Raw genomic sequence first — 16938 nt, 5'->3', positions numbered from 1 at the left:
ATAATTGGGATGGGAGTGTCAGAGACAGTGTGATTGGCACAGGACAGAGCGGAGTTTAGGGCTGTTGTACATAGGGTCGCTATGAGTTGCAAGCGACTTGATGGCACATAACAACAACAACAACAACCACCACCACCACCTTATTATAGTGATGTTAGTAGCTCAAAACTTTCTTTCATTGCCATCAAGTCAGAACCAACCCAGAGCTGACCCTCTAGTGGGTTTTCAGAGGGTATAAATTGTGCAAGAAGAGACTGTCCATCTGTCTCCCGTGAAGCAGCTGGTGGATTTGAACCACTTGTCTTTGGGTTGGCAGTATAATTCTCTGCTCACTTTCCTTTTTCTTCATTTTTAACATTCTTTACCGTAGTAAATATAGGTAACAAAACATTTGCCATTTCAGTGACGTTCACATGTATGATTTAGTAACACTAAATATATTGTTCAACCATAATTATTAAGTTTCCAAATTTTTCCATCACCGTTAAAAGGGAAGTTCAGTGTCCCCTCAGCATTATATTTCCTTCTTTTTATTTCATCTTTTACTTCTCTTCAATTAATAATTACTCTCTTTCAGAGGCTGGGAACAGGTTCTGGCTCAGTACTCTGCCCAGCGTACCTAACATTGTATAGAGCTGTGTATGAAAGAAACACTTGTAAATTTTACTGCCTGGCTTTTAATTGGCTCATTATTGAAAGAAATAGATATAACACTAAGAATAATAAAATAATATTACAAATGATAAAATAGAAAAAATGTCTTCTTCTTGTGAGAAACCCTCAGATTTTACATCATTTGTAAAAAGATCTAAGGGATCATATCATCCTTTAAGGGATGAGCTGCTTTCTAATACTGTCAGAGAATTGTCAGTTGTGAGAAGTTGAGAAAGGGGAGGTGTACGCACCCTGCTGGTTGACGAGGTGAGTGCTGAAGCAGACGACATCTCCAACAAAGGTGAGATTGGTGTCTGGCTCGATGGCATGCTCTACAGTGACAGGAATATAATCTGCTATGCCTGGGTGTCTCCGGTCCCAGAGCCCCACAAGTGTCAACCCTCTGTTCACGGCCTGCACTGTGTAAGTGTAGTTCTTGTTTCCTGGTCCAATTAGCAGCAGGTCATCTCTGAAAGTAGACACGAAGGGTAGCACTCTCTGAAAACAGACAATAGCCAGGAAATAGTTTTTGGGGCAGTTCCTACCATTAACATTTACTGTCAACAGCTGGAAAGTTCTGAAGAATTCCACAATGGAGTGTAAGCAACTACAGATCAGGAACCAGGTCTATCACCTTTATTCACAGAGTGTCCAGTATGGCTTTTGAATGTGACATGGAGCTAACACTCCAGTTAGCTCCCTATTAGTCTCTCTGTGAACCTGGGACTTGACAGTTTGAGCAGTTGAAATTTTTCTTCATTGAATAATTAATTTCATTCTTTAACTAAATTTGGTCTTTTTCCTATCTTAAGGATAGGAACCAGATAAAGATCAGATTCCAGGTGCAGACTGTGAGAAGAGTTTATTGGCATTGCTCCATAATACTAGTATAATCTGCAAGATTTTTACCACTGTGTTAACACAATTCCCTTGTCCTCCATACCTGTTCAGAGCCAGATAAAGATGTGCATTATGCGTGTGGAATTTCTCTCCGATGCTACTGTAAAACTGAACAATGAAGGTGAGGGACATGCCCAGTGGGAAGGCAGAGAGGGTCCTTCCTGGGGTTGTGTACAGCTTGGACTGGCTGCTCATGTGCAGGTATGCCACCGGTGCTACCTGCCAGAGAAAAAACCTACTGGTATAGAGAGATGCAACCATATTATGAGATTACAGTCAGTGATAAAACACAGCAATGCTCTTCTTCCTTAGGGAATACTTAGCCCTTCATTACAACACAGAGAATCATTTTATAATTATTAAAACTCTAGGAATGTGAAGAGATGCTAGAGGGTGGGTTTGTTGTTTATTTTTTTTTTGAGAGAAGACTGTAATTCATCTGTTTTGTGCAGAGCATTTAATATTGTTGTTGAATAATAGCAGTTTTCCAGAAATACTATACATTGTGTATTTTATAATAGGAAAAGTTCAGCTTTTAATCCTAGGTTAATAATTTCACAGGCTTATTTAACTGTTCTGGATCACAGCTTTCTTATTAGTCACTTGGGGAATAATAACCTCTCATTTATAGGATCTTTGTGGTAGTTAAAGAAAGCAGAGACATAAAGGGTCAACACAGTGGCTGAAATACAACCCTTTGCTGTACAGTTGATTCTGACCCTGTAGGTCAGTGTGCCACATAGGGTTTCTAAGACTGTAATCTTCATGGAAACAGATTGCTACCTCTTTCTCCTGCAAAGTAGCTGTGGATTCAAACTGCTGAACTTGTAGCTGGTAGTCAAACATTTAACCACATTGCCACCAGGCCTCCTTGTCTGCAGGAATATTGTTGTTAGGGACCATCTAGTTAAATATGACTCATAGCAATCTTATAAATATCAGATCATGATCTTGTTTTATCCTTCACTGTCTTCACTTAATGCCTAAAATTTTTTTGTCCAAAAAATTTACCTCTGATGTCACTTCCAATTCTAAAAAAAAAAAAACCACCCAAAAAGAAAACGCCAACATGATAGCAACAATCTATACTCCTTTGTCAATCTACACAATTATACTCATCTGAGGTTAATTTCTTTTATTACAAGGACCCTAACATACACTTCATCTATCAGTACGTTGTACTGTATTGGATGCTGGAAGTTATGCCACTGGTATTTCACATACCAGCAGGGTCACCTACTGTGGATATGTTTCAGTAAAGTCTCAAACCCAGACAAACTAGAAACAAAGACCTGGCAATCTACTTCTGAGAATTAGCCAATGATAACCTTACAGAGTACAGCCGAACACTGGCTGACAGACTTGTTTTGATAATACATCAACAGGAAGGTTCAAGTGCTAGAGGGGAACATGATGTGTAGTGAAGCAGAGGGCTTTTAAGGGCAAGAGTGACCCTTAGTGAGATGAACTGGCACAACCGTCATGATGAGGGTTTTGGACACAATGATGAGTGAAAGGAGGGTTCAGGTCTGGGCTGCATTTGTTCTGTTATATGATGAGTCCAAGCCAACTCAGTGATGGCTGGGTAAATTTAATGGTTTCTCACCATATTTAACTTTGCCTCTTATCTTACAGAGAAGTTTCTAGCTCTTACAAAAAGGGAATTTGTCTCTTAACACCATAGCATTCCTTTTACTCAGTTACGTAAGTCACTTAACTTACCTGAACCCCAGTGATAGTTGTTTGGTTGACTCCAAAAGGTTCTATAGAAGTGACTTCCAGCACAGCAGTACCTGCAATGGAACCAGCCTTCAGGAGCCCTTGACCATCCTCCTCAATAACAGATGAATTAGGAAAACACTTGAGAAGGCGGGAGCTCACAAAGGCAGCTCCTTCCCTAAGGAAAAAGAGGAGCAAGTTGTGGTGCTGGGGGCCTCTGACCAGAGAGAAAGTTTTTCAGGATCCCTGTTAGAAGTTGTTGTTTGAGGCAACAGTTTCCAATTCTCTAAGTTATCTGCTTCTTTATTCCTCAGGTAAAAGTCTGCCTCTGGACTAACCTATTTTAAAAAATCAGATCCTCAGCATGATATGCTCCAGGGTCCATAAAAGGACAAATACTTCATAGCACCACTGTTATAAAGCAGGTCTGATGTGGCGGGATGGGAGGAGAATAGGAAAAGAGCAGATGGATAATAATGACCATTGCATTGGAACAGCTGAAAGAACTGCCTAAAAAGAATATATGATTAGGCATTATATGTACAACAGCCCAGAATAAGAAACATATCATTGCAAGGTGGACTAGGGGTGGGGGAAGGTAAGTAATTGTGTAACAATGAATGAATATTAAGAAAATAGTGAACTGGGGAGGGAAGGCAGGGCAAGAGGGTAAAATGTGCAACAATGAATTAATGAAAATCTGACTTCTCTGTAAATGTTTGTTAAAATCACAATTAAAAATGAAAAAAAATTTATTAATTTTAATGAAATTTTACAGAGACTTAGGGTTTCCAGTCATTAATTGTTGCACTTTTCTGCCTGCCCACTCCCTCCCCCCAATTCACTCTTCTCCTTGAAAAGAAAAAGAAAAAACTCTTTTATTGTTATGCAGTTCCTCCCTCCAAGTCCACTCCACTATGTAGCCTTCACTCTGGACTTTTGTAATGACAAGAATACCCAATCATATATCCCTTTTAAACAGTTCTCTCCCTCATCTGTTTCAATGCAGGATACATCATTCCTCCCCTCCTTTTCTGTCTTCCTTCAACCCCAATGTCAGTCCCGTTTCATATTTGTCCTTTTGTGACTGAGATATTTCACTCAGCATAATGTCCTCCAGTCTCATCCATTTTGAATAATATTGCATGAGTTCCTTGTTTTTCAATGCTGCATAGCATCCCACTGTGTGACTATACCACAGCTGCTCGATCAATTTGTTGGTTGATGGGTACTTGGGTTGTTTCCAGCTCTTCACTAGTGCAAACAAAGCTGCAATAAATACAGGTGTGCATATATCTGCTTGGGTGGCAGTTATGGTCGCTTTGGGGTATATTCCCAGTAGTGGCATTGCTGGGTCAAATGGTATCTCTATTTGCAACTTTTTGAGAAAGTGGCATACAACCTTCCACAGTGGTTGCACCATTTTACACTCACATCAACAGTGAATAAGGGAAAAATTTATTTAAAAAAAATCAGATCCTAATAGGTATTTATTAGTTATGTATTTTTTTACACAGAAAAGAAAATAGCTATTCAAATGAATAAATGCATCCAAAAGTTCAGAGGAGCATTATCCACAAGAGCCAAAAGGAGGAAACAACTCAAGTTTCCATCTTTGGATGAATGGATAAATCATAAATGTGGTACATCCATACAAAGAAATAATACCCACAAAAAGAAATAATATGTGGTAGAAACATAGATGAATCTTGAAACTATTATGCTAAGTTAAAGAAGATAAACACTAATGTCACGTATTATACAATTCATTTAGAAGCAATGCTTACAATAGCGTAATTTATACAGACAAAAAGTAGATTAGTGGTTGCCGAGGGCTGGTGGGAGAAGAGGATGGGGAATGGAGTCTTTTTTGGGAATGATGAAAATGTTTAGAAACTAGAACTTATAAATGGACTAAATGTCACTGAATTGCATACTTCAAAACAGTTCATTTTATGTGTGTTTCACCCAAATAGAAAATTTGGCAGTTAAAAGGTCAGATGGTTCTTTCCATGTGTAAAGTTATATTGAAGGTGCTAAATGTTAGAACATGGCCCATCCTTGCTGTACCTGTTAGTATGGAGTTTTAGCTGAGAATTCATAGGCATTAGAATTTGCTTAGCTTGGCACTCTGGATCAAACAGTTGGAGTTTTTCAAATACCTACAATTAAAAAAAATTTTCCTCATTTTGGAAAAAGACACAATAACTATTATTTACAAATAGAATTGGGGATTATGTTGTTAAAAGGGACAATGAAAAACCAACAGCCTGCCTAGCCTGAAATGTTCCCATACTACTTTCTAAAATGAACAAGATATTTAGAGTATAAGTAGGTATCATAGAATGTAGAACTTAGTATTAGCTCCATCTCCAGCCACTAGGGCTTGCGGTAAGGCTCACTTTTGCCACCTCACCTTTGTTACTTAGGGGGCTCTGGAGGAGTAGTGCTACTTATTATTAAAAGGCCACACCTTTCTGATAGTTTGAATCCAGAGGCGGCTCCAAGGAAAGATGATGAGAGATATTTTCCTGTGCAATTTACAGCCTCAGAGACTTAAGGGAGGGTCAGCTATGAGTTGGTTTTCATATGACATCAATGATTTAGGTTTAGGGTTTTGTTTCAGTATTTTTTTCTGTTTTTTTTTTTTATTATTTAAAGATTAGGTATACATGAATGCTGAAATTCTCACTTTAAGATTAGCAACTTGAGGATAATGTACTGTATTAAATATGTAAAGTCTAGACTAGCAACCTGAAAGGGTAGGTATAGGGAACAAAGGATCTATAATGTCAAATTGGCATAGATACTACACAAGTCTCCTACTCCTAGCAAAGTACTCTTTCTTCTACCCCTATACTGAGTCAGAGAACCAAAGTCAAAATAAAGAAGAAGAAAAGGGAAAAAAATCCCAAATATAAAGGAAGAGAAAGTTATTTGCCCACATAAAGGATAACTTTTAAATTTTAGGAAAAATAGGGAGATGTAGCTTTATTTAGGCTTAGAACTACGAGAGAAATGATTCATATTCTTACATTACCAGAAATAAGATTATATTTAATTCTATCTAAGAATTGATCTAAATGGACTGTGTAATATAATTTATTTAGCAAATTGCTTGGCAGAAATTAATAATCTCAATTCAATGATGGTGTTCATATTCTAGTGCACACATTTTTGGGGAGTTGAGTGGAACACATGGACTATAGTTTTTAATGCTAATACTCATATAGAGACATTGCTAATGCAAAGATCTGGGAATGATAAACCTGTTCCAGGAATCCTTCCAGCAATTTTTCCTCTATCTTCAGCCAAAGTTTTTGCTTTTCAGGGATAAATCAGGATAGAACTCTCTTCTTGATAATAAAAAACAAAAATTTTGGTTTGGAAGCTTACCAAGATCTGAACTTCATCAGATAGTTCCAACAAATTTCCTTCCAACTGCCCAGAGGAACTGTTCATACAGTGAACAGAGACTTTGATACTAGTCCGCCCAGCTGCTTTTGTGTGGACAGTCATGGCAAAGTTATTTTCCAGTGGAAGCTGGAGAAAAACCTAGACAATAAGGAATGAATTAAAAAATATCCATGCAGTAACACTGTGCCCTACTTTGTTATAACAACAAGGAAAACATTTGTGGGGAATAATTATCTAGAAGAACTAGCATACATGAGAATATGTTCATACTTATTTTCTTATTCCTAGAAACATAATTGCCTTTAAAGTTGAGTCTTTCTCTGCAAGGCTCAACTAATTCTGGCCAGTTTCCTTAACATTTTTAAGGCCCTCGAGGTCTGTCCATTTATAGGAGAAGAATAAAAATGAAGGAAGGAGTTTATATAGTGTGTTCAGACAATAGGATTTAATATGTGAGAGAAAAGAGGCATTATACTCTTTTAAAAAACTTTTAAAAAAAAAAGAAAAAAAAACAACAAACTTTTTATTGTAATTTGAGTGAAGGTTTACAGAGCAAATTGGTTTTCTATTTAACAATTCACTTTCATGACACAGATGATAATCTCCGTATTTTATCAACACTCTTGCCACTTCCTCCTTGTTTTCCTGTTTTTATTCAGTCTTTTTTCCTAACCCTTCCTCCATTTGGAGTTTTCTTTCTGAGCAAATGCTGACCTTTTGACCTTGTAGGGCTGTTTTCTAAGTGTGTTTCTCCTTCATGTCACTGGTCACCATACAGGCCTTTCTGTGGTGTGGCTGAAAGGTGATTTAAATTACAGGCTTGAAGGATGACTGTTGTTATGTGCTGTCCAGTTGCCTGAAACTCATAGCAACCCTACGTACAACAGCTCTGAACCTTGCCCTATCCTGAGCCAACCTCACCGACTCTGACACACCTACCCCCATTACCCCAGTCACTATATCAATCTATCTCATATGGGGTCTTTCTCTCCTGTGCTTTCCCTTTATCCTTCCAAGCATGATGTCTTTCTCCAAGGACTGGTTCCTCTTGGCCATGTGCTTAAGGTATGTGAGATGGAACTTTGTAATTCTTGCCTCCAAGGAAAAACTTGGTTTTATTTTCTCCAGGACAGACCTGTTTGTTCCCTTGGCATTCCATGGTATGTATTTTTAATACTCTTCTCCAGCACAACACAAAGGTATCAGTTCTTCTTCCGCCATCCTTAGTCTTCCAGCTCTCTGAAGCATAATAAGTAACTGCAAAGATCATGACCTGAATCAGACACATCTTAATCTCCAAACTGGCATTATTGCTTTTTAGTACTCTGGAGAGGTCCCGGATAGTAGATTTTCCCAATGCAATTAATCTTTTGATTTACTGACTGCTGGTTCCAAGAGTGTTGATTGTGGATCTGAGCAAGCTGAAATTGTTAACAATCTCTTCTACATATATTACAGTGCTGCCATTTGGCCCAGTGGCGAGAATCTTTGTCTTCTTGATGTTGAGCTTCAATCCATATGGAAGCCTGCAGTCCTTGACCTTTTGCAGTAAATCCTTTTGTCCTCTTTTGTTTCTGCAAGCAAGGTTGTGTCATCTGTATAATGCAGGTTGTTGACCAAGAGCCATAATTTCAGTGGTTCTACTAGTGCAAAGGCATTTGACTGTGTGGATCACAAGAAATTGTGGCTAATCTTGCGGAAAATGAAAAATGGGAATCCCTGAACACTTGATTGTGCTTATGCAAAACCTATACTTGGACCAGGAAGCAGTTCTCAGAACAGAGCAGGGAAACTCTGCATGGTTTGAAATCAGGAAAGGAGTGCATCAAGGGATGCATCTTGTCTCCAGACCTTTTCAATGTATAGGCAGAACAGAACATTTGGGAAGCAGGGCTTTATGAGGAGGAATGTAGCATCAGGATTGGAGATAGACTCATCAATAACCTATGATATGCAAATGACACTACCTTGCTTGAAGAAGACCTGGAGTGCTTGCTCCAGAAGGGTAAGGACTGTAGTCTCCTATATGGATTTAGGTAACATTAAGAAGACAAAGATTCTCACCACTGGGCCAATTGGCAACACCATGATTGATGGAGAAGAGATTGAGGTTGTTAACAATTACAGCTTGCTTGGCTCCACAATTAATACTCTTAACATTAGCGGTCAGGAAATCAAAAGACGAATTACATTGGGAAAATGCACTGTCAGGGACCTCTTAAGAGTACTGAAAAGCAATGATATCAGTTTAGAACTAAGGTGCACCTAATTCGCAATTACTTTTTATGCTTCAGAGAGTTGGACAATGACTAAGGATGACAGAAGAAAAATTGATGCCTTTGAATTGTGGTGCTGGATAAGAGCCTTGAACATACTATGGACTGCCATAGTAATGGAGAGGATGAAACCAAGTTTCTCCTTGGAGGCTAGGAATTTGAAGTTCTGTCTCACATACTTTGGGCATGTGATCAGGAGAGATCGGTCCTTGGAAAAGGATATCATCCTTGGAAGGGTGGAGGGACAGTGAGGGAGAGGAAGACCCTGGATGAGATGGACTGATACAGTGATGGGGCAATAGGGGTAGGTGTGTCAGAATTAGTGAGACTGGCTCAGGATAGGGCAGAGTTCAGAGCTGCTGTACATAGGGTCACTATGGGTCGCAGGGGACCAACTAGTCTCCATCAGACCAGTAAGCCTGATCTGTTTAATCATTTTTAGTTTTGGTCCACATTTTTCTCCCACTCTGTTATTATCTCTTTCACAGGTTTCTCTGGTCTCAGAGGTGTTTTCTTTTTTTTTTTTTCTCTTGCCACTGGAAAAAGCCAGGAGCATTTTTTAAGGAAATCATAAAATATCAACCATATTTAAATCTCCTTTTTTAAAAATGGGATTTCTTAGGGGAGCTCTGGTGGCCTAGTGGCAAGAAGTTGCACTGCAATCCCAGAGGTATGTAGTTCGAATCCACCAGATGCTCTGCTGGAGAAGGAGGGATAGTCTCCTCCTGTGCCAGTCAGATTCAATTTGATGGTACACACACACACAAATAAAAAAAAAAATTAAAAAAAGGAAAAAAAATGGGATTTTTTTTTTTTGTTTTTAGTAAATTCTCCAGTGATGAAATTCCAGTGGTCAAGAAACATGTCTTTATGGCTCTTTTTAATGTAAATGTATTATTAATTTCAGTAAAAATTTACAGACTTTGGAATTCCATTCATTCATTGTTGCACTTTTCTCCCCTCTCAACCCTCCCCCCTAGTACACTACCCTCTTGGAAAAGTAAAAGAAAAATTCTTTCATTGTTTTACAAACCCTCCCCCAGATCCACTCCATTATGCAGCCTTCGTTCTGGACCCCACTCATGACAAAAATACCTAATCACATATTCCTTTCAAACAGTTTTCTTCCTCATCTGTTTCAATGCAGTGTACATTATTGAACCCATCTTTCTCAGTCTCCCCCCAATCCTGATATCGGTCCCATTTTATAGTAGTGGCACCATGCAATATTTGTCCTTTTGTGACTGAGATATTTCACTCAGCATAATGTCCTCCAGGGTCACCCATTTGGAATAATATTGCATGAGTTCCTTGTTTTTCAATGCAGCATAGTATTCCATTGTGTGAATATACCACAGCTTCTCTATCCATTTGTTTGTTGATGGGCACCTGGGTTGTTTCCAACTCCTTGCTATTGTGAACAAAGCCGCGATAAACATGTGTGTGCATATATCTTCTTGGATGACAGTTATGGTCTCTTTGGGGTATATTCCCAGTAGTGGAATTGCTGGGTAAAATGGTATCTCTATTTTCAACTTTTTGAGAAAGTTCCATATCACCTTTCACAGTGGTTGCACCATTTTATACTCCCACCAACAGTGAATAAGGGTTCCAGTTTCTCCACAACGCCACCAACATATTTTGCTTGCACTCGCTGCTTTTCTAAGTCATCAAGGTTGTCTCCAGCTTCCCTTTCAGTCTCCTTCTTAGGCTCTGGCTACCTCTCTTCTTTCTGTGCTGATGTGGTTGCAGGAGCAGCCACTTCCTTTTCCTTCTTATGTTTTTTTTTTTTTTTTGGGGTGTGTGTGTGTTTCTTGTCCTTTTTGTATTTCTTATCCCTTTTATTTTCCCTTTCCACCTCCTTCTTGGTCTGAATTCCTTGCTGGTGATGGGCTCGGTGTTGGGCTTACAGCCTTTCTGACTAGCACCACTGGTGACCAGTTTGTGGAGGGTGACTGAGACTGGACAGGAGATGGGGCTGCTTGGGTCTTTTAGCTGCTGGCTTAGGTGATCCTGAGATAGAGGATGAAACCCTCTGTACAGACTGAGGACTTGGGGAGGTAGCCTTTTTCGTCTTTTCTGTTTCCGGAGTCCTTGAGACTCCCCTAATGGATCTGTTACTTGGAAAAGGGCACTGTGGTCTTTGGGGTGATGATGATGCTCCTCTTCCCTCTGCAGGAGGACTTAAGGAGGAGCCCGAGGCCGTGGTGAGGGAGAATGCTGCTTGTTTGGGTGTGGTGACCCAGCTTCCCACCACATGGGCTCGGGAAAGACCCTTTCCTTTGCTTTGATGATAAGGAAGGTGAATGTCACTTGGTGACTGGGGAGCATCTTTGAGAGGGGGAGAACGGAAAACCTGTGCTTTGGTGGTGGAAATGGTGCTGCTCTTCGTTTAGAACGGGGATGGTCTCAGGGTTTTGCAGACTGAAGTTTATGTGGCCCCTTAGTCTTCCCCCCCTCCTTTAGTTCTTTAAATTAATATGACATTTTCTTCACTCTTGTTTTGCTCTGAGCAAAGAGAAACCATTAGATGCTCTTTAGATGACTGCTTTTGTAAACTTTGAAGGCTCCAGCCACCAAAGGAGGATGTAAAACATTGTTGTAGATTGTTATGCCAAGATAATATACTTTAAAATTTTTTTTAAAAAAAAGACATATATTCAGTGTCATGATCAGATTATTACATTTAGCAATCAACAGAATGGGTGCAAAAAAACAAAAACAAAACACACCACTACATTAAAACCCTTTTGTTTTAGGAATGCTTTACACCTTCCACAGAACAGAAACAAAAATAACCTGTTATATAATGAGTCACAAATATAGTCCTTGAGGATTTTGTGCCCACACACGAGTATTGTCTGAACCATGTCTTCCTTATAGCAGTGAGACCCTGTCACCACTGTGCCTGGCTGATTTCACAAATATGTTGGCTCTCCTCTCCTGCTTTACTTTGTTTCCTGGCAGTTATTATAACCATCTGCTACTGCTGTAGCTACTGCTGCGCCTTCAAACACCAGAGCCACCTTGGTTTCATGGTTTGGCAAAAATAACTGACCTCCACCACCATATGGGCCAGAAGTTCTCCCTTCAAAGTTTCCTCCCTTCATGGATCCAAAATCTGAAGACTGTTGTAATTACCAAAATCACTGTAGCTTCCACCACCTTCAGAGTTGCTTCCATCATTACTAAATCCATTATAACCGTCTCCACTGCCTCCATATCCTCCATTACCATGGTTGCCACCAAACCCACCTCATCCACTGATGTTTCCTCCTCAACCAAAGTGGTCATTCCCACCAAAACCACTTCCACAGCCACCACCAAAGTTTCCAGAACCACTTCGACCTCTTTGGCTGGAAGAGGCACAGGCCATCTCATTTCTTCTTTTGACAGGGCTTTTCTTTTTTTTTTAAGAAGAATGTGTGAAACACAATGTATATAATTGAAAAACAATGTGTACAAATTTTGTATGCAAAAGAATATAAAAAGAGAGATAAACGTAAAGCATAAAAATGTAAAAATTTTAAATGACCAAAACTCACTTGTAGTTATCAAATCAAATTAAAATACAGGGATGGTATTTACAATCAATAATAAAAAATTATGGAAATTTAATATTGTCTTCAGCTGAGTTTTCTAACAAAGTAAACATATATATAAACTTAATTCAAATATTTATGTATAATTGTTATATACCATCACTTCAGAGCTGACCTTCAAGCTGGTTTTTATACATACGCAGAGACAGAGAGAGATTTGCTTCAAAGAGATGACTCATGTGCTTGTAGTGGTGGCTGTCAAGTTCCAGGGCTGTGGGTCAGACTTCAGGAGAGGAGCATTTGGGAAGGTTAATGTGTCCAAGGTCATTAGCAGCAGAGTTTCAGACTTCTGTCTTTGGAGGCTGGAGAGTCCAAGGTCAGCAAATATGGTAGGTTGATGGTCCAAGCTCAGAAGCTGCAAGTAGGATCAGACAAAAAGCTCCCTTGCTTTGTCAGAGTCCACACACACATTCAATACAGGCCACACAATGGAGACCCCTCCTTCACTGGATCAGATTGATTACATCATTACATAACCACCTCTAATCCTGCCTTATTAAGATCATAGTGGTAAAAACTTACAGTGCACAGTCTAGTTATATTATACTTAGGATCATGGCCATGTTGACATGCAATATTAACTGTCACAAATACAGACAAGGAAAACAAGGTCAGACACAAGAAGAAGAACATTTTTGTCTAAAGGAAAAGTGAGCAAAGGACACGGGCCAACAAGTTCATCTACAGATTGCTGTTTAATGGTTATTTGGATGCAAAATTTCACCTCACCAGTAATCTAAGAAATATAAATGAAAACAAAGATATTTCCTTTTTTAGACCTGTGAAGTGAGATCATTTTATAAAAGAATATGGCCTAATATGATAGGACAGATAGATACTCATGGAGCAGTATAAATTGGTTCACACTTTCTTCCAGTAGTTAGTTACTGCTGTGTAACAGATTATCCAAAAATTTAGAATCTTGACATATGAACATTTATTGCCCTGAGGTTTTTCTGTGGGTCAGAAACACTTAGCTGGTACTTGACACAGTTGTTGCCAGTCTTTCAGCTGACATAATAACCTCAGATTTGAGTTTTATTGTTTTGTGCTGTTCAGTCAGAACCAACCCATTGCTCATCTCCACAGCAAGTTTTCAGAAGCTATAAATGGCACAGGAGTACACTGCACATCCTTCTCTTGGACCAGTTGGTGGATTTAAACTTCATGCCTTTGGGTTGGCAGTACAGCTCTTTACAGACTAGGCTATGAGAGCACCCATAAGATATGAGAAGGGTAGAAGAATCTGCTTATAAGCTCATATATGTGTGTTTCCAAGAGTGTGTTTCCTCAGTTCTTCTTATTATCTATCCATTAAAAATGATCACTTCTAAGAATTTTCATATTATGGGGGAATTATGACATACTGTTATTTTTAAAGGCAGGATGTTAAACAGGCGTTGTTGTTGTTGTTGTTGCTAGTTCCATCGAGTTGAGTAGACTCATAGCGACCCTATGACCAACAGATCTGAACACTGTCCTATCTTGTGCCATATTCATCATCTCCAACACACCTAAGTCCATTGCTGCAGTCACTGTGTCAGTCCTTTTTGTTTGGGGCCGTCTTCTCTTCTCCTGGCCTTTCCAAGCATGCTATCAATTTCCAAGGAATAACTTCTCCTAGCAACATGCCTAAAATACACAAGATGAAGTTTTTCCATTCTTGTATCTAAGAAGTACTCTGGCTGTACTTTTTCCAAGCCATCTGTTGTGGTGGGGTTTTGTTTGTTTGTTTATTTTTTTACAATCCATGAGATATTCCATACTGTTACAATTCAAAGGCATCAACTCTTTTTCTGTCATCCTTATTCGTTGTCCAGCTCTCAAGTATATACAAGTGACTGAAAAGACCATGGCCTGAATCAGGCACAACTTAGTATTCAAATTGACATTATCACTTCTTAGTAATCTGAGTGATCTCTGACAGCAGACTTGCCCAATGCAATATCTCCTGATCTCCTGACTGCTGGTACTAAGGGTGTTGGTTGTTGGATCTAAGTAAGATGGAATAATTGACAACTATTTTCTCTCCATCTATCACAAATGTTTCCTATTGGCCCAGTGGTGATGATTTTTGTCTTATTGAGATGCAACCCATATTTAAAGTTGCAGTCTTTGCTCCTCTACAGTAAATGTTTCAAGTCCACCTCACTTTCAGCAAACAAGATTGTGCCATCTTCATAACACAGGTTGTTGATGAATTTTCCTACCATCCAGATTCTTCTTCATAGAGTCCAGATTCTTGGGTTATTTGCTAAACATACATATTGAATAGATACTGAGAAAAGATACAACCTAGAGGTACATCTTTTCTGATTTTAAACCACACAGTGTTTCCTTGCTGTATGCAGGCAACAGCTTCTTAGTCTAGGTACAGGTTTCATTTAGCACAATTAAGTGTTTTGGGATTCCCATTTTTCTCAATGTTAGCCATAGTTTGTTATGATGCACTCAGCTAAATGCCTTTACATAGTCATTAAAACACAAATAAACATTCTTCTTGTAGTTTCTGCTATCAACCAGAATCCACCTGACATCAGCAATGATACCCCTGGTGCCATGGCCACTTCTAAACTCAGTTTGACTTTCTGGCAGTTATCTCTCAATGTATTGTTCTAGTTGTTTTTGGATGTTCTTCAGCAATAGTTTGCTTGCATGTGATACTAATGACATTGTTTGATAATTTCCACATTCTCTTGGGTCATCTTTCTAGGGAAGGGGAACAAACAGGGATTTCTTCCAGTCGGTCAGCCAGAACTGTCCTCCAAATTTCCTGGCATACACTACTGAGCATGTTCAGGGCTGCATTTACTAGTTTAAACATTTCAATTGGTATTCCATCAATTCCATCATGGGGTCTTGTTTTTTGGAAATGCCTTCTGCACAGCTTGAATCTCTTCCTTCATAACCATTCATTCTTGTTCATACAGTATTTTCTGACTTTTTTCTATGTCAACCAGTTCTTTTTTGGTACAAGGATTTTGTATATTCCTTCTTCTTTTGATGCTTTCTGAATCGTTCAAGATTTTTCCCATAATATCTCCTTGTGTTGCAATTTAAGGCTTGAATTTGTTTTTTAATTAGTTCAACTTTCAATATGCTTAGCGAGTTCTTCCTTTTTTTATTCTCCAACTTTTTGCACATTCTGTTGTAATATTTCGTTATAATACTTTGCTTTGCCTTATAGAACTGCCCTTTGAAATCTTTTGTTCATTTCTTTTATTTCAGCATTCCACCCTGTTGTTTTGGCTTCTCAACACCATCGAACAATCTGACATCCATTTTGGTTTTTCCTTCGTCCTTTGTCTTTGTAACAACTTTTTACCCTCTTAATGGATGATACTTTTGATGTCATTCCATAATTCATCTGTTATTTAGTCATCAGTATGACTATCCCTTCAATAAACATCGTTATACGAAACATACCAATCATAAAAAATTAAAATGTGTGTATGATTATTTTTTTTAAAGACTGGGAGAACCTGAAGATATGCACTGAGAAAACAAAACAATGTGTACATGGTCTCACTGCCAAAATAAAAAAAAATTAAAAAATTAATCTGAAACTAATTATGAAGAAATAATCAGACAAATCTTGCTTAAGGGACTGACTCACTATAAAATCCATGCCTGCAATCTCCATCAATGTTACTGTCAAAAAAGAAAAGGAAAAACAAATTAGGGAATTGTTTCAGATTAAAGGAAGGTAAAGAGACAAAAATAACTAAATATGATGGATTTCCTCAATCAGCTCTTAAGATTTTATTAAAATAATGCATTTTGTTATATAATATACATTGCTGGAATAATTTGATTGATATAGAGGGACTTTCAAAAAAAAGAATATAAAAAAAAGAGGGACTTTATATTAGATGAAAGTACTGAATCATAGTTAACTCTCAAATAAAATCATAGTTTACTCCCAAATAATGGTATTGTGATTGTGGAGGTAAATGCTGTTATTTTTTTAATAGATTCTTTGTTTCTAGGGCTCAAGGGTCAGTTTCTAGAACTGTGTGTGTGGGTTTTAGTAGAAAGCTACACAAAGACTAAATAATTGTGGTAAGAAAAAGACTGGTAACCAAATTGCAAAATGGGTAAAAGACATGGAAAGACTTTTCACAAAGGAAGACATCCTGATGACCAACAGACACATTAAAAAATGCTCAAAAAAATACTCATGCACTTTTAACTTGTTAGTTAAACTTGTATCTTCTAGGCTGCAACACTTTCATGATACAGCTTCAAGGATATGAACATGTATGGCTAAGCACAATTGATAACAGTGCATCTAAATTCCAAAATCAATCTCCATAATAGTATGTGTGTTTCCTACTGTCAAAGGGGCCCTTTAGAGTAGTGAGAGAAGA

General features: G+C 38.4%; 1 protein-coding gene across 2 annotated transcripts in view; it reads right to left on the bottom strand.

The window, feature by feature from the left end:
• NUP210L (nucleoporin 210kDa-like) overlaps nucleotides 1-16938 on the bottom strand; it is a 191842-nt gene that overhangs the window by 40537 nt on the left and 134367 nt on the right. For both annotated transcript variants that reach the window (XM_006895862.1, XM_006895863.1), the window contains exons 28-32: nucleotides 6670-6828; nucleotides 5344-5435; nucleotides 3277-3451; nucleotides 1598-1773; nucleotides 906-1123 (exon numbers count right to left, since the gene is read on the bottom strand). In XM_006895862.1, the coding sequence (XP_006895924.1) occupies nucleotides 906-1123; nucleotides 1598-1773; nucleotides 3277-3451; nucleotides 5344-5435; nucleotides 6670-6828 (820 nt within the window). The remainder of the gene's footprint in view (nucleotides 1-905; nucleotides 1124-1597; nucleotides 1774-3276; nucleotides 3452-5343; nucleotides 5436-6669; nucleotides 6829-16938) is intronic.

This window comes from Elephantulus edwardii, unplaced genomic scaffold, assembly GCF_000299155.1.
Source record: "Elephantulus edwardii isolate Elephantulus edwardi_28Jun2011 unplaced genomic scaffold, EleEdw1.0 scaffold00176, whole genome shotgun sequence".
In the NCBI taxonomy this organism is placed as follows: Eukaryota; Metazoa; Chordata; class Mammalia; order Macroscelidea; family Macroscelididae; genus Elephantulus; species Elephantulus edwardii.
Note: the sequence above shows the minus strand (reverse complement) of the source record. Positions and strands in the feature narration are given on the sequence as shown.